The 18,476-nt window shown below is 37.7% G+C and overlaps 1 protein-coding gene across 1 annotated transcript in view; it reads left to right on the top strand.

Moving 5' to 3' along the window:
- Positions 1-18,476, top strand: part of plxnd1 (plexin D1) — a 95,260-nt gene that overhangs the window by 58,179 nt on the left and 18,605 nt on the right. The window contains exons 19-24 of the mRNA XM_026925304.3: positions 3,577-3,726; positions 6,927-7,041; positions 7,422-7,529; positions 12,635-12,747; positions 15,432-15,536; positions 18,165-18,295. Of these exons, the coding sequence (XP_026781105.3) occupies positions 3,577-3,726; positions 6,927-7,041; positions 7,422-7,529; positions 12,635-12,747; positions 15,432-15,536; positions 18,165-18,295 (722 nt within the window). The remainder of the gene's footprint in view (positions 1-3,576; positions 3,727-6,926; positions 7,042-7,421; positions 7,530-12,634; positions 12,748-15,431; positions 15,537-18,164; positions 18,296-18,476) is intronic.

Below are 18,476 nucleotides of genomic sequence, written 5' to 3'. Positions count from 1 at the left end.
ACATCTGCTCATTCTTGCAAGGACCAGTCATTTTTTTCCTCATTCTGATGGTTATACTAAAGATCTTGACCTGCATGTGCATGATTTTATGCATTGAGCTGCTGCTGCTGCATGATTGAGTGATTGGATGGTTGCATAAATGAGAGGTGTGCAGATGTTCCTAATAAAGTGGCTGGTGAGTATATTGTGTAGGATATATATGGTAATGTAGGTTAAGGTAACCATTACCAATTGTTTACACATACGCACACACACACACACAAAGAGGAAAGAGTCATTCTGCAGAACTTTACTAATTATAAAGAACAATGCATGTGTGTATGTGTGTGTGTGTGCACATTATCCATATCCATAATGTCGTGACTTTTTTTTTAGCCCTATTTCAATAATCATGGCACAAATGCAAAATGAGGCACAAAGTGATGACACTGGTGTGTGGATGTGGCAGACAAGTTCCTGGTAAAATGTCAGATTTCAAATGTCACACCCTCTGCTGCAGCACTCAAAAATAGCACTGGGGAAAGAACGAGGGGAAAAATTGGCTTATGCTGGTGTTATACCACTAAGTTCCATGAAAATAGAACCCTATAAATTCACACACACACACACACACACACACACACACACACATACACACACATCAAAGAGTTGTATTATGGCAGACACCAGGCCCTCTTAAGCACTGCCACCCAGCTCTATATGACCTCCGCAGTTCAGCTGACACAAGGCATTTTGTGTGTGTGTGTGTGTGTATGTGTGCAGTTCACACGTGTTCCTCATGGCTGTAATAACATCATAAAAGCGTGCTGCGCAATCTGAGATGAAACTGCTTACACACACGTGGTTGCACACACACATCAGGAAGTCGAACAGACGTGCGAAACTTGTGGGCTCGGATACATCGGGAATCTTGTGGAGGTCTGACAGGAAGTCCCATGCCAGGTCTAGGAGTGTTTATTTCCTGCAGAAGAATAGGGGGATGAGGACGTGAGGGAGGAAGGGAGGGAGGGAGGGAGGGAGGATGGCATGTCTGAGGTGTAAGCCAGAGAGCTTTTGGCTGAATGGGAGTGTGTTTATGTGTGTGTTGTGTGTTTCTGTGGACAGAATGTGGATAGAATGCCTTTATACAGTGGAACAAGAAAGTGGATCTAACTGATATATTCATGTGGCCGGGTTTTACCAAGCACAATGCCTGTGGTTAGAAATGGAAAGTTTTGATTATGTGTGTGTGTGTGTGTGTGTGTGTTGGGAGGGATGGGGACTGAGAGAGAAATTGTTTACTTGGTTCCAGTTTTGATTTTGCTGGAACGTCATTTAATGTGTTCCTGTTTTGATGCACACATAGCTGATGGTAATGCATGTGTGAATGTAAATATGCGTGCGTGTCTTTTGTGTGTGTGTCTGTGTGTGTGTCTGTGTGTGTGTGTGTACATATCTTTCCCATATGTGTCTAATTCTAGGTCATTAGGGTTATAAATAAAGGAATATATTGTAATTATAAGCATTTTTGTCAACAGAACTGGTGTTTCTGTGCTTGTGTGTGTGTGTGTGTGTGTGTGTGTGAGGAAGTGTTTGTTGATGGGTGGTCAGAGGAAAGGGACACAGCCCCTAGAGTTTAATCAGAGATTCCGGAAATCTCTTCCTTTGTAAACACTGTCCCCTCCTCATACTCACACACACACACACACACACACACACAGCTTGAGGAAGCAGGATAGGACACCTGCTGTACACACCACACCCACAAACATGTCCTATGAATTTGTCCAAATATTTTTTCATTGCTTTGTTATGTAAGCAGTGACAGTAGTCATTTAATCCGTGTGTAGAAATGAACAAACACAAATACACAAATATACACAAATACGCACTATTTTGTATTCTTATTGAAGCATTTCTCACAAATTAGGAGGAATTCACATTCAAACTCATCACATAGACCGCTCCTGGGACTGCCTGTAAACTGTAAAAAGCACGAGTTGCTAATTGCTGCTGTGAAGTAGTGGAGCCGTCAGAAAGCTCAGGAATAAAGGGCATTAATACAGCTATGTCACTGATCCTCAGTTGTTTTTATCTTAATGAAAACTCTGCATGATTCTTGAGCAAATAGACGTTACACTTTTCTTAGAAATGATATCACAATTCTCATTCACTATTTTTTGACTAATTTACCAAGGAACAATATGTATATTTATTATTATTAAAGTCTTATACTGCTGCAGCAGAGCATGATAGCTATTTAAATTAGTGATATAATGCCACGTTTGTATTGCAGTACTTTTATCAATTTATTTTAGGGTGCAAAACACACAGTGTGCGCTCCTAAAGCTAAAAGAAAACCAGCAATTTTAACAGCTGGTTAAATAATTAGTCGTGGCAATGTGTCTGTTCTTCTGCCAGGAGCAACTCTTACACCACTTATGGGTGAAAATTAAACATGCTGTATGCGTAATGCGTCACTGGCGAGTTTTGAGCGAGACAGCACGTGCAGCCATAACTCACTCGTCCCTGTCTTTCATTTTCATCCACTGACTTGTTTGGTTATTAAATGAGAATGTAGTATTCTGCACGTAATATTAAAAAATTGTTCAGGACGAATTTGTTCCTTCTCACATAAGCAATGTTTGAGCATCATTTTACAATCACAGCTCCGCTTTCCGACGTTGTTTCTCCCCTTTTTTCTTATGTAGATTCGCTGAATTGATACAGTTTTTTGCGCAGTCAGAATGAATGAATATGGATGAATAATGAATACTGTGCAATTAAACTACTGTTTATTCCATAATAATTGCATAATAATTCCAAATATGCATGCGGACCATGGCTCCTATAAAAATGGTAGCAAGGCAAAAAGTATTGCTTATTGTGTTGAATTTTATTTTTGAGGAATTCAAATGTAGGTTTTCACAACATATGGCCAGGGTTGCCAGACAAGTTGAATAAATAAATCATTCTTTCTCTTAAATGCTCATGAGTTATTAGACATTTTCATATTAAAGAATATCTACAAGGACGAGAGAAAAAAAACATACAGTTATTTCAAAAGTAGGCGAATTCAGCACGAAAACTGCACACCTGCCAACAACATGCATGGCTTATATGCCAGTTTTGTACATGACAGGCACACACAACATAGTACATCCAGCTTTTGTCTTGTTTTACTGTAGCTAAATAATGCTCAGTCTTATTCTAACCTCATCTTCAACGTCCAAGATGAATATTCTTTAGGTTTTTCACTTAAAACTTGGTTTTATATATTAAAAAAAAAGATAGGGACCAGGCAAATAATCATCTCAGCATCATATTGTTGCCAGAATAAGCTACATGCTCCTCTACATACACGTAAATGCAATTAAATGAAATATTTATTCATTTAATAGGCTGTTTTATTATAAGTGACTTATTTCTACTCAGATACTTCCATTTTATTCACCCTAAAGGCATAACACTGGAATGTGTTAATGGATGTATAGAAGATAGTGACGTTTGTAGTAGTTGCTAGGTTTCATTCGTTGTTATCTCCATTAGTGTTTCTTGTTGAATGACTCCTGGTCTTTTTTTTTTTTTTGCCTACAGAAAGGGCCGAGCGAGTTGGACCTGACTCAAGACGAGTACTTGGTCATGATTGGCTCTGAGCGCTGTGACATCAGCTTCGACAACAAACAGATGTTCCACTGCACCATCAACAGAACGCTGAGCTCCAGGAGCGGAGAGCTGCCTGTCACTGTGAGTTCGGCTTCATTACCCGCAAGCCTCTCCTCCAACCACATCACCAAGCGCTTCCTCGCTCAAAAACGCCATCTGCTCGTCCTCCTGATGAGTGTTTTCTTACACCACAATCCGCACAAGTTCTCTTGATGAATAACATTACCCAGCACAATTTCATTTGATTAAACAGCCATAATGGTAAAAGAAGCGAGATTTTTGGGAGGAAAAAAAAAAAAATCTGCGTTCACTACGAGAACGTGGTTTCAGAAAAGCCACTTAGAAAAGCAATGATAGACTTGTTCATCATAAATAATCAAAATGCATTAGTAATCAGATTGCATCAGTCATGTGAAAAATGGATTTTACAGTCAGTGGAGAATTGAGAGTTGTCTCTCTTTTTATTTTGTGGCCAAAAAGAGCTTGATGTGATCCATCCAGCTCATTACGGCGAGATGAGGAAAGTAACGAACCCGCATTGAGCTGAAAAAAACAGTTAATCCTGAGAGTGGCTTACATTCACACAAACACACAGCAGTATCAGCATGTCCCATCATGTCCTAGTGACATAGAGGATGGCACACACCCATCGCAGCACTCAACCCTCTCTGCCGTATCGGTCCTGTCACTGTTTTGACTCAGAAGATAATTTCAGCAGCAAAATAAGAGCTAATCAAGGCCTTGCACGATATCAAACACTTTCTAAATGTGTGTGTGTGAGCATGCCTTTCCTTTGTTTAGTCTTCTTAGACAAAGAAAAACAACTATCTTTAACCTTGCTCACTCCGTCGTCTACTAATGACCCTCTGGCCACTGATACAGTCACTGAAGCGAGGAAAGAGAAGAAAGGAATTCCAGTCGCTCCTCGGACAAGCATTCACCAGAGCAAACAAGGCCGATGAAGCTAGCAAAGACGTGCATAGGTCATAGGTCATAGGTCAAGAGAAAGCTCGTAAGACAGACGGTATGTTTTCGCGGGAATGCTCAACTCAGCACTCGTCTGTAAACACACATGCTTGATATTGTGGGAAAGTCCAGGGGTTCTGATTTTTCTTCACATCACATTTTGCACTGACTCACTGCTAGAGTGGATTGGGGAAGACGAATGTGCGTTGCGTTTCGTTTCATGTTGGTTGTGTAATGTTTCATATTATTTTTTTGACTTACATACGGTATAAATGTCTGTGAGAAAATGTGGGAGAGTGTATTACAGTAAACCTTTTGGCTAGGAATCCCTGGAAACACCCGTTTTGTTTTTATTTCTGGTTTCTTTTTAGAGAATAACAAAGCTTCATTGAAACAGGAGGTTGAATTATTCAAAACAGAACTGCTTCAGGGAGGAAAGTTTAGGAAGAGACATGAGACACATGAGCATTAGTCATTACTGCACTCAGATAGGAGTTATTGAAAAGCAGAAATAAAACTGCTTACACTCAGTAATCCCAGCATCACATTACTCTGTGTGTGTGTGTATGTGTGTGTGTGTTGACAATCATAATGCCATGCAGTTTTCTTTTGAAACACTAGTTAATAGGGCAGAGTGTCACATGCTGGGGAAATTTTTGGATTTGCCAAAGCAATTAATCTTTTAATATAATTGTAATGCTGTATAATCTTACAAAATACAATAGCAACCCAAAATATATCTATAAATAAAAGGATGATAGTAATACTTCAGCATGTCTTACACCTAATCTCTACATCTTCTCTATCTACATCTACAGTGTATGTGCAACTACCAAAGAAAACCAAAGAAAACTATTAAACCTATTAATTAACATGTCCATCTATAAAATATGAATTAAAACGTAAACGTGCAACTGTCACACTCTAACAATTAGGATGACACATACATGAAACAGTCATGAAGCTGTTTTGATGGAGCTGCACTGCAAAGAATTACATCTTAACAAGTGAAAATATCTTGAATATATTCATATGTGTCTAGCATTTCCTATTATAAGATTACAGTAAACCAAATATAAGATTATTAAAGCTATTTCTAGACATTTTACTAATTTCAAGCTATAAATTTTCTTATTCTATTGGCGATAATTTTGCTTCTTTCGTGAAATAAACACTTAATCTGATCGAAATGATCTGCTAATAGAACAAGACTATATTAAGCTTGAATAAAAATGAGTCAAAAGGTATAGAAATAGCTTTAATAATCTTATATTTGGTTTATTGTAATCTTATAATAGGAAATACTAGATAAATTGAATATATTCAAGATATTTTCACTTGTTAAGATATAATTTTTTACAGTGTGTTCTTTTATTCAGCTTTAGGACAGGAAATTGTAATTCTGATTATTTTTCGCAGAGGGTTTTGTTTTTTTTTGGTCTCCATGAGGAAGTGGAAACTGATAAATTTGAGCTATACGTTGGTAAAATAGCCTCAAATTCTTCCATTTTTGAGCAGATTAATTACAGATTTAGAGCTTAATATGCAAACACTTTTGACTGTAGTATTCATGAGAGCTAGTTTACAACAATATTTGTGAAGGCAACACGTTATCTGTTCTTTTCTCAACACAAATTTCTCAGGAAAGTGTGTTCCTGGAAAAAACTTATATGCTTCAGATTCAATTAAAATGCTACATTATTCTTTTTAATGTCCATTATTTTGTGTTACACCACAGCACTGTTGGATTCTTGATTCTGATTGGCCAGAAGGTGTTGATTAATTATCAATAAGAGACTTGTATGGTCGACACTCCACATAATCTAAACAATAAATAATAAAAATAATAAAATTGTTTAACAAAGAAAAACATAATAGTTATTTAACATTTATAGAAGGAGTCTCCAGTGTCAGTGCTTTGTAACAGCTAGCTTTAAGGTTAAAGTTGGTAACTTTAAGCTTTCCGTCTTGTGAGAGTCTTCAGGACAAAGGAAGTTGTGCTTTCTGGGGTTTTTTTGGACTTAAAGCTTCAAGACAGAGAAAAATAGAGAGGTTAGGGAATGACTGTTTATAGCTGCTATAATGTAAATGATAACAGGAACGTGCTTCATGGATGTTCCACAATTTTAACTTTAAATGGTTAAAAAGTGAGACTTCCACCACCCCATCGCTGATTATTTTCTTATAACAGCACACCCTGTCATGTTTTATTCATGACTTGATATTCCTTCGTGGTCATAATTAATTAATATCTTCCTCTCTCTCTCTCTCTCTCTCTTTCTCTCACCATCTCTGTCTGTCTATCTGTCTCTCAGGTGCGTGCCGGTAATTTCCACAAAGTGATTGCTGTGGTTCAGATGGGCGGCAGTGAACTAGCTATCGTTGTCACTGTTGTGGTGTGTTGTGTGCTTCTGCTGCTGTGTACAGTGGGTAAGTGTGTGTGTGTGTGTGTGTGTGTGTGTGTGTGTGTATTAGCATGTATTAATGTGTGTGTGCATGTGATGTGACGGACAGGCTGTCGTCATGGAGACAGATGCTCCAGATGTAGGAGAGATAAAAGGGAGGTAGTGGGGTCAAAATTCCTCTCAGCAGTTCACACACACAAAAAAATATACACACAGAGAAGGACACACAAAGCCTGCACTGTTCTCTGTAGTATCTTTAATCTCTGAGACTCAGCGAATAAAAGTCAGCGGACTGAATGTATGACTGATTCTGAATCTTTTACTGACACAGCAGATGGACACAATAATAAAAGAATTGATTTTCTTCCTCTCTCTGTGTGTGTGTGTGTGTGTGTGTGTGTCTAGCACTGGTGGTGTATTGTACCAAGAGCCGAAGGGCAGAGAGATACTGGCAGAAGACCCTCTTACAGATGGAGGAAATGGAGTCACAGATCAGAGAGGAGATACGCAAAGGTAACCCACACACTCTCTCATGCACACACACACACACACACACTCGCAGGTGTAGAAGCAGGCTTCTGAATGAGTCTTAAAAGAGTGGAAATCTCATTTGGGGCTCTTATGTGTTTGCAAGAGAGATGAGAGGACGTGGATGTACGTGTGTAAGTGAGTCCATCAGGAGACCTTGTACTCGTAAGTGGAGAGAATTGAAAAGGCACAGAGAAAGGCTTTCTCTGTGTGGTTTCGTGTTCTAAGGGGGTAGACTGTTTAAGTATCAACGTTTCAGTGTGTTTTGACAGATTTATAGCCCTCAGAGACAAAGAGTGAGTGGAGCTGCCAAGGCCACGAGACGGACAGAGTGGAGTCAAGGCCACAGTGTGAGCTGGCTGTGTGTGTATGTGTGTATGTGTGTATGGAGGTGTGTGTGGTGTGCACATGAGGTGCATGTAGGAATAAAGAGAACGACTTATTCCAAACGATTCATTCTTTTGGCAGGAGTTTTTACCCAAAGCAACCTCCAAGTGAGGCTGAATACAGTCCAAGAGTCTAGACATTTAAGGAGTGATACAAGTGCTGCAAAAAATAAGTTTCCACCAACAGAAACAAGTGCAAGATAGTTGCAGGAAGAACAGAGAGAGCAGCAACTAAACACAGTAGTTGAATTTGTACACATCTATGCTACAAAGATAGAGAGATAAACAGATAAACAGATAAAGTTTGTACCTAATGACCAATACGTTTGCATGTTGCTTTACATAAAAAAAGTGACTATATGAAAAAGTGGAAAATATGTGGCTTTGATAAATATTCCAATATATAAATGAGTGTGATTTTGAGTGAAACAACAGGGATCTTGCATGTCCACACCAGACTTAACATCGAGAACACCAACACAATGTTTCTTTTTTATTTTGGTGGGCATTAATAACAACATAGCCTCAAACAAAATTAAGTCGAGTGACTATAACTCTTGACTTATGCTATAGGCTACTATCTAGAGAATTTTTAGAGTAACCCTGTATTAAGTAGTTGAGGGTTCAACAACATACCTACAGACATTATCCATTCCATAATCCCCTTTCCCTCTCCTAATTTTTGAAATACATCTTATAATAAAACAGTTCTGTACATCACAGACACACTGCCTGCACTTGCACTTTGCCTTTGGTTGTGGAAATTTATTCGATTTATACGATTTATTAGAATAGAGAGACTCAATATCTAGTTACTAAGTTGCAATAATAACTCTTTGGAGCTAAGTGGGGCAGTAAGTGTGCTGCCCCATGATCTTGAAAGGTGAAGCAAATTAGTGGAACATCATCTTATGTCTATCAAAAAGCAACATTTTTAAAAACAGCTGGTCACTCAAAAGGGGTGATTAGTATTTTAATGGAATTTAAAATATATGGAGATGTGAAGCTCTATGGCGGGGCTCTGCTGCACCTGCCCCTATGGATGAGGTGCAACTGGTTTCTCCTAACTTTTTGCAAAAGAGGAAGCGCAGAAGAGGGTCAGTACTGGGTATCGGTCAATACTATGATTGTATAGTACTATAACAGTATTATATCAAAAACAAAAAAATGGGATTGGTGCAATTAAATGGCTAAAGACAACACATCTACATGGACTTACACAAAGTAATAAAGATCATATACTCTCAGAAAAAAAGAACTGAAATGTTTCATGAAGATTGCGAGGAAAATCTGCAATGCAAACAAGGGCAATTGTTTTCACCATCATGGAATTACAGGAAATAAACGTCTGGTTTTAGACTTAGTCCTATGCTGTGCTGGTATCACCAGGTGGGATGGAACACAGGCATTCAGGATGGTTAAAAACCAGACATGCCACATATTTGGATCATTTGCAGTGTTGTTATAGGGCAAGATGGTAGAGCAGCCAGCAGAGAATTGGAGTAGTTGAGCCGTGAGATATTGGGTGGCTGAAGTATGAGCTGTTTTGCACATTCTGACAGGTGCAGTATATTCTTCCTGATATTAACCAGAGCAAACCTATGAGAGTGGGAAAATGCTGTGCTTGACAAAGCTGTTGTGTGTATCTTCAGGATAAGAAAAAGCTTTATCTTCGAAAGGCTAAGTTGGACATGGTGGTCTGTCAAGTCAGCAAGGCAAGACAAATGTGTGGTTAATCTGAGGTTGTGGTTAAACTGAGGTATAAATGAATATCATCAGCAGAGCCGTAATCATGATCAAAATTTTACTGCAGAAACGTGACCCACTTAGTACTTAATATAATGCAGAATGTGTACTACACCAGTTACTTATTTCTAATCTCCTAAACATTAGCTACTCTGACTCTAGTTAACTCTAGTTAAATTTCTTGGTTTAACAAGACAGCCTAAGTTAGCCTAAGACAGCCAGCCTCTTTATTACTGCATTACATTCCATAGTACTGTCATTATTACAAATAGTTAACAATGGTTGTTTATTTGTAGTCAACTAAGGAGCTTATAGTCTAAACCGAACAGCTGATGTTACAGCAACTAGCAAGAAAGAGAAAGCTATGAGAGTGGATGACACTTTCCAACTGGTACAAAGTGATAAAAGGACAGGACCAAGTACAGAACCCTGCGTTCCACATGGACTCTTTGCATCTTCACTAGATTTGTAGGATCCATACTTGTGTGAGGACTCGAACCATCCAAGTGAGACACAGTGTATGGTCATTTATAATATCTGACCTCCAGAGAGGTATGGGCCTAGAGGTAAAAGATCCCAAGATATGCATTACAGTAATGAGTTGTTTCAGATGAATGTGTTTGTGGAATGAGGGGGGGTGGGGTGTGTGCTTGTGTGTGTGTGTGTGTGTGTGTGTGTGTGTGTGGGGGGGGGGGGGGGGTTGGTGTTAGGTTTAGAGAAGCAGAATTAGGTCACTGAAACTGAGAAGAGAGTGAACAGTGGTTACTGACAAACAACAAAAAAAATACTTAATGGTGAGACTAAACCCAGTGACCACCCACAGTTTTTTTTGTGTGTGTGTTTGTGTGTGTGAGAGAGAGAGAGAGAGAGAGAGAGAGACAGAGAGAGAGAGACTTCCTCATGTTTCCTTCATGATATCTATGAACCCCCCAACCCCATGATCCTCTCAGGCATGTTTCCACAGTGACTGGCTCCACAAACATGCACAAACACACACTTTTTCTTGCATCCTGTGTTGAAAACAATACGAGGAGCCTCTCACTTCCTGTCATCCCTACAAAGAGCACCCACGCTTATCACGCCCCACAGCGCTGATCCAATATCTGATACATTCGACCTAATAATGTGTCTTAAATGCTGAATTAGGGGAAAAGCCCAACCTGGCTTCAGATCTGGTAGGAGAGGAGGATGAGAAAGGTTTAAAAAAAAAAAAAAAAAAAAAAAAGGAACTTGGCTGAAACCAAATCCTTTTCCCTGCAGTTCAGGCTATTGAAGTGAAACAACTTGCTCATGTGACCCTATGAAAGTTGGCTTGGGGTTTTGGATTGTCTAGTACATGTAAGATTTATCTGTAGCACATTCCCATTTGTTCAGTGTTTATTTGTCTAGAAATTCAGCTTATGTGGCACTAATCATATGTTAGGTCACTGATGGCTGTAACGGTTAGATCATATGGTGGCTTTCTCTGAACAGTAGGCCGAATAGCTGTGTGGGCCATTGTGTTTGTTTAACTGCTTAGAGTGAGTGAGAGTGTGTGTGTGTGTGTGTGTGTGTGTGTGTGTGTGTGGCGTCTCGTGTAAGACCACATAGCCCACATAGTAGCTGAATTTCTAATTTTAGCTGTGATGCACAAATTCAGGATGCAACTGGATGAGACTATATTGGTAAAGATGGGGAAATATCTGGCAAGAACACACACACACACAGATATACACACACTAAGGTATCAGCTTGTGGTCTCGTTAACTTCATGTTTGCTTTTCCGTTCTTTTCCCCACATGCCACAAACCACACATTTCCACATAATGTATATTGTGTGTTTTGAAAGATTTAGTCATGCGTAGGCATTACATCACACTTTTGGTACTTTTGGCTTTAGTTTCATGGTAAACGGATATAAATTTACAGACACTTTTCTGACATGAACGAAAAACTATAAAAACAAAGTCTTAAAGGAATATTCCAGAGTTTTTTGTTTTTTTTTAACCTATTCTTCACCCACCACATCTGGAGTGTATGCACGACTACAACAGACAAAAATTTCAACACGTTTACCTGCGCCGAGAATGACAAGCCCGTTTCCATAAAGATTTCTGTCAAAACATATTAAAATAGAGCTTTTTCTTTCTGTTTTCTGTTGCACATACAGATGTGGTGGATCTAAAAAAATTTTTTTAAAAAATAAAAAAAGCTGGAGTATTTCTTTTTCTATTTCTATTTCTGTTTCTAAATTAAATTAATTTTAGAAACAGAAACTAAATTCAATTCCTTTAAAACATCTTTAACATTTACATTCCTTTAAAACATCTAAATTATCGTTAGGACTCGTAATTAGTGCATACTAAACGCAGTGTGACAGATTAAACAGAGATAAATGTATGCATGAGGTGTCGATATATGAGAATCTATATATGAAAATAGCTCAATTGTTCAGTGAAGTGTTTTTACTTCAGGGGATTGAATAAATGTCGAGTAGAATTCCATAAACCTTATGTCACATAAATTAGAGGTAATGCGAAACCTTTCTGTATATGTGTGTGGGTGTGTGTGTGTGTGTGAGTGTGATTATGGGGTGCATTTCATCCCTGATCTAGTGCCATAAGTGTGTTCACGCATTTAAGAACTGGTGTATATTCATGTCATATACATTATACAAGGTTAAATTAAATATGAAAGACCTGGTGTGTGTGTGTGTGTGTGTGTGTGTGTGTGTGTATATGAGAGAGAGGAGAGAGCGAGTCTGTGTATTACTGAGATTATGTTGTGAATTCCATGAGTTCTCATATGCCTGGTACCATCTAACCATCTCATGTCATCTAAATATTGAGATTGTGTACCTTTAGGATACATGTGTATACAGTGAATGTGTACTCTTCCATATACAATATATCAAAATGTCAAAGTATGTGTGTGGATATGGGTAGATGTGTGTAATGTAGGTGTATCTGTGTGTGACAGGATTTGCCGAACTCCAGACGGATATGACTGACCTGACCAAAGAGCTAAACCGCAGCCAAGGCATTCCCTTCCTTGAGTACAAGCAGTTCGTTACTCGCACCTTCTTCCCTAAGGTAATGAGAAACACCATGTTAGTGTGTGTGTGTGTATGTGTGTGTAGGCATGTTTTAGCCCTTTGTGAGGACTAAATGACCCCATAATGGTAGGAATACATTAGAATTTGGTGAGTAATAAAAAATAAATTAATTATCTCAAAGTTTAAGGCATAGCGTTATGTAGTTACAGTAATACAGAAGTCACAAAGATAATAAAACCAACATGTGTGTTGTGTGGTTGAGAGTTTGTGGGCACGGGGGTGTTGGAGTGTGCTTTTATTTTTAAAACTAAAATTGCTAAAACGTTTGTTATTATTATGATGGTTATTATGATAGGCTTAGGTTTGTAGGTATTTTTCATTTTTATAGTTATAGTTTAAGGGTTAGATTTGGGTTTAGGCTTAAATATAGTTTTTATAGTTATAAAGGTTTTTTTTAATGGTTTTATAGTTATGTTCTTTTTAAAGTTTAGCTTTATAATTATATGTACAGTACTGTGCAAAGGTATTAGGCTCCCTACATTTTGGGTATAAATTTTGTCTTACGTGTGTATTTTATTCCTACTGCATTAGTGTGTCAGCAGAACAAAAAATTTCAAACCATATATTTTTATATATTAACATTTTAGAGAATTGTTTGTAGTTTGTAGTAATGGACTTTACTAAGGAACTAAATACTGAGTAACTAAGTGACTAAATCACAAAACCAGTAGAGACTATAGCTCAGACAAAGAAAAGTTCTTGAAGAAGCCTAGAACAAGCTGCCAACCGATTTCCTTCCTTCCTAAACAGAAAAACTAATTCTGACTTGCTTTATTTCTTTTATTGGTTGGTCTATTGTGTACTGCTCAATATAGTCATTATTTTGATATTTAGAAAGGTTTTATTTTTGAAGCCATTCATTTCCTTCTTTTTGCTTAGTACTGTGTACATTTCTGTTTTAGTTTTGGCATAGTTTTATAGGTTTAGTGTTGTTTAATTTAGTCATAGGTTATAGTTATTGCTTTTATATTTTAATATAATTATAGCTATTTTAAAGTTGTAGTGTAGTATACAGTTACAGTTTTACAGCTGTAGTATAGTTATAGTTTATCATCTTCATAGTTGTAGTCTATATTTTCTAGTTATAGATGTATACTTGTAGTATAACTATAGTTTATAGTTATAGATGTATAGTTGTAGTATAGTTATAGCTTATTATCTTTCTAGTTGTAGTCTATATTTTCTAGTTATAGATGTATACTTGTGGTATAACTATAGTTTATAGTTATAGATGTATACTTGTAGTATAGTTATAGTTTATTATCTTTATAGTTGTAGTATATATTTTTATAGTTATAGATGTATACTTGTAGTATAACTATAGTTTATTATCTTTATAGTTGTAGTATATATTTTTATAGTTATAGATGTATAGTTGTAGTATAGCTATAGTTTATAGTTATAGATGTATACTTGTAGTATTACTATAGTTTATAGTTATAGATGTATAGGTGTAGTATAGTTATAGTTTATTATCTTTATAGTTGTAGTATATATTTTTATAGTTATACATGTATAGTTGTAGTATAGCTATAGTTTATAGTTATAGATGTATACTTGTAGTATAACTATAGTTTATTATCTTTATAGTTGTAGTATATATCTAGCTTTTGTATTGTATATGGTTATTTTTTATAGTTGTAGTGTAGTATACTTTTATAGTTTTTTAGCTCTAGTATAGTTATAGCTCATGGTCTTTATAGTTGTAGTGCATAGTTTATAGTTATAACTTTTTAAATTTTAATATAGCTATAGTTTTTATAGTTGCAGTGAGTTTATCATCTTTATAGTTGTAGTATAATTATAGTTCAATTACAGTTCATCATTTTATAGTCGTTGTATATAATAGTTTATAGTTATAGATTTGTAGTTGTAGTATAGTTTATAGTTATAGCTTTAGTATCATTATTGTTTTTAATAGTTGCATTATAGATATAGCTTACAGTTAGAGTTTTTATAGTTGTAGGATTGCTTGTGTGTGTGTGTGTGTGTGTGTGTGTGTATGTGCACACATGTCTGCATGCATGTTTTTGTCAGACTTACAATTAATGTTTTTAGCCCAGACGGACAAACTATGTGTCTTTTTCCTCTGTGTTGAAAAACCACAAGCATTACAGTTTCCATCCCCACTGTGTGAACAATAGTGGGCACGTAGACAAGGAAACCAACCCTCCCACACACACACACACACACACACACACACACACACAAACAGTGACCTTGCCTATGTGGTTGTAAGTAGGGTAAAGGTGCAGTGGCTAATGTTTTGTAATGGGATGGAAAAAGGGTATGTTTGTGTGTGTGTGTGTGTGTGTGTGTGTGTGTGTGTGTGTGGTGTTGAAAAGTAGTATGAACAGAAACATAAATACTTTTATTCTGACCTCAGCTCCTTTTCCCCCAGCTGGCCTACTGGGAGTCTAATCTCCTTGCAACATGCAACACAATCCTTCAGCGTTTCTCTCCTCCACTCTCTCTGTTCCATCTCATCCTCTCCTCCATCTCTTTTCTCCTTTCATTATTCTTGCACTATTGCCCTTCAATCCTATTACAAAGCACTGCAAATCTCTAAATAAAACACATTAAGCTATTACTCAAGAAAATCTTGTTACAATTTTATCTAATTAAAATCTCATTATATTGTGTGTGTGTGTGTGTGTGTAGATGTGTTCAGACTATGAGAGGAGTCTGGTTCAGCCGGTGTATGAAAATGATGCTCTGGGACCAAGAGCCTTACCTGAAACCCACCCTCTGCTGCAGGATTGGCAGGTAAAGCACACAAACCTTCATTTACACACACACAGACACACGCACACACACTCACACACGTGCAGACGGGATGAATGCTGCTGAGTCTGCAGGTTTCTGGGTTGCTGTGAAAAGGGGAACAGACTCCCAAAGTTATCTCGGGAAATAATGAAAAAGAGCTTGTCTTTTGACACGGCATTCCATTATGCTATGATTAATGAATGCATCTATATGCAACTCATGTGTCTGTGTATGTGTGTGTGTGAATCCATGCATGTGTGTCTGTGTTAAACACAGATTTCAGGTCAGGAGATGGGGGGGTTTGTAGGTAACAGTGATGAAGTGTTTCACACAGCCGATCGTCTTTAAAGGAATCGCACCCTGTTTTTTTCCCCTCACATCAGCGAACATAAATCTTCACATGCACATTTGTCTTTGTCTCTCCCACCCCGCGCCCATCCTCTCTATTTTTACGAGGAGCATATGGAAAGCCTCTGTGGGGACTGCTTCATTACAGCTCAGCTAAACACTCAGGCTGTTCTTGCGACAGGTCTGATTGCTGGGTCAAACAGCAAAAAGAATTAAGACGATTAACAGTTGAGCTTTTGTTGGGTGTAGTCACTTAATATCAGTTTTTATCTATCAGTTTAGTCATCTTTCAGTGTCAGACATATTTCTCCCCTGTTCATTTCTTAGCTGTAAACGTTCTGTGGCACACCAAGCCACTATTGAGAGTTATTTTTTCGAGCGTCACCTGTATATTTTCAGGTGGTCCTTCTTTCTGTCTCTTGAAAATGCTAATTTTTAGTCCAAGCCTCTTGAGAGCCCCAGGGAGTCAGTTCCACTGTCTCCCCTCAGTGACACCTCAGTCCCAATTCTCAAAATATTGTACATACAGTAATAGCATGTTCAAATAGTACATCACTATAGATAAGGATCCTAGTAGGTGGTGTACTATTGACCTCAATAGTATGCACTCTGGGGCAATTTTTCTGCTGTCTTTCATTTATTTATCTTCAGTAAGCACATTGTCCTGGCCAGGGTCCCGGGAACACTTGGTGGTAGGTGAAAATACATGCAGGATGAGATGCCAGTCCATCACAGGGCATTGTGAACATACACTTTCACACACTCATTCACACCTACATGCATGATTTTGGGATGGGGAGAACATGCGAAACTCTACACAGACAGTAACCCAAGCTAAACTTCTAACCAGGAGCTCTAGAGCTGTAAGGCGGCACCACCACACCACCCATTTCATTTCATTTCAATTACAGATTATTGACACCTCCTGGTGTGTATTTCTTTTCGCGCAGGAGCAGAATGTACTTGCATGTCAGCTATCTATTGTAGTCTTTTTTGGCGGTGTGTTAGAGTTCTTTTCACTTTTCACAGAATTCAACACATTCAGGCGACAGGAGGTGATCTTATGTCCGCTTCAGTTGACGCTTATTCTTCAATTTTGGCTTAGCGTTTCAGGGTCCTTACAACAAAAAAGCAGAGAGTGATACAAGTGCCAGCGATTGACCAGAATAAATAATAATAGCTGGAAAAAAGGATGTAGGAATTGAGCCAAAACTAAGCACATGTATACAGTACTGTGCAAAAGTCTTAGACAAATATAGAGACATGTTATAAAGCAAAGATGCTTTCAAAAATAATAAAATGAAACATTTTCTACATAAATCTATGGTGGAGAAAGTAAGAGTAGTAAACAGCACTAAATTAAACAAAGTAAATATATGCCAACTGTTTAGCTTTTAAAAATGCATCACTAGTCTCAGGTACACTTCATACAGGTTCATGAGAACATTATTATGTTAATACAAACATTTTTCTGTAACATTTCATTTTTTTTTTTTTTGGAAAAGTAATCTTTGGAAATCTGAGCTGTTTTGTTTTACTGAACCAGTAATGCAAATGTCATCAAATAAACATCTAAAACAAAAAAATTATGACTGTACATACTTACACAGACACAGAAAGTGCCTCAACTATACATGAGGGTTGGATTAAGTGCTGGTACGCAGAAGTGCTACAGCCACTAGTCACATAGCAGTAAGGCAAACTATGAATAACTTTTAACAACTGATGGACTTTGTAATTGTCTAATCTTTTCAAAAACTGCCACATATGCAAGGTTACCATGATATTGGACATGTTCACCATATTGGACCATCCCGCTGTAAAGCACAGATCAGACAGCAGATTGTCCGGGTTCAGATACAACCTTATCTTCTATAAGAAAAAAGATTGAATTCGGGTTTTTTTTTTCAGAGTCCTTATTTTACTTAGAACTGATGAGTCAGTAAATGAGGTGTATCACAGCAAAGCATTGCTCTTTAAACAGAACACCATCAGGAAATGGTACAATGCAGCAGCGACCTTGCTTGTTAAGCTGGATTTACTGACACATTGTGCAGAGTGACTGGTTTGCACAGTAGTTTGATGAGGCATTATTATAAGGGTTATGTGTGATAGTTTCTGCGCCTATATAAATGATTCAAAATGATGTTGCAAAACCTTGGGGTTTTTAAGTCTGTCTTTTTTTTTCTTCAACGACCTGTTACCCAGTTCTCAGTAATGTGATTCAAGATCCTTTGTCCTACTTATTTGTTACTGTCTTGCTTCTTTTCCGTCTCTCAGCCCTCCAGCACCACCAGGCCCAATGTAGAGGAGGGAATCACCATGTTCTCCACGCTCCTCAATAACAAGCACTTCCTCATCACCTTCGTTCATGCGCTGGAACAGCAGAAGGACTTTGCTGTCCGAGACAGGTAACCCCCGAAAGTCAGAATATATATATATATATATATATATATAAAAATAAATAAAATAGCCACAGCAGAGAATATACTGTATACTGCATTCGATGCCAAAGGATTGTCTATGGTGCTTGGCTGGCATTTTCATCCCTACTTAATATTCATCTGGTCCGTAAAACAGTTAATGGGCTTT

This window comes from Pangasianodon hypophthalmus, chromosome 8 (assembly GCF_027358585.1).
Source record: "Pangasianodon hypophthalmus isolate fPanHyp1 chromosome 8, fPanHyp1.pri, whole genome shotgun sequence".
Lineage (NCBI taxonomy): Eukaryota > Metazoa > Chordata > Actinopteri > Siluriformes > Pangasiidae > Pangasianodon > Pangasianodon hypophthalmus.
Note: the sequence above shows the minus strand (reverse complement) of the source record. Positions and strands in the feature narration are given on the sequence as shown.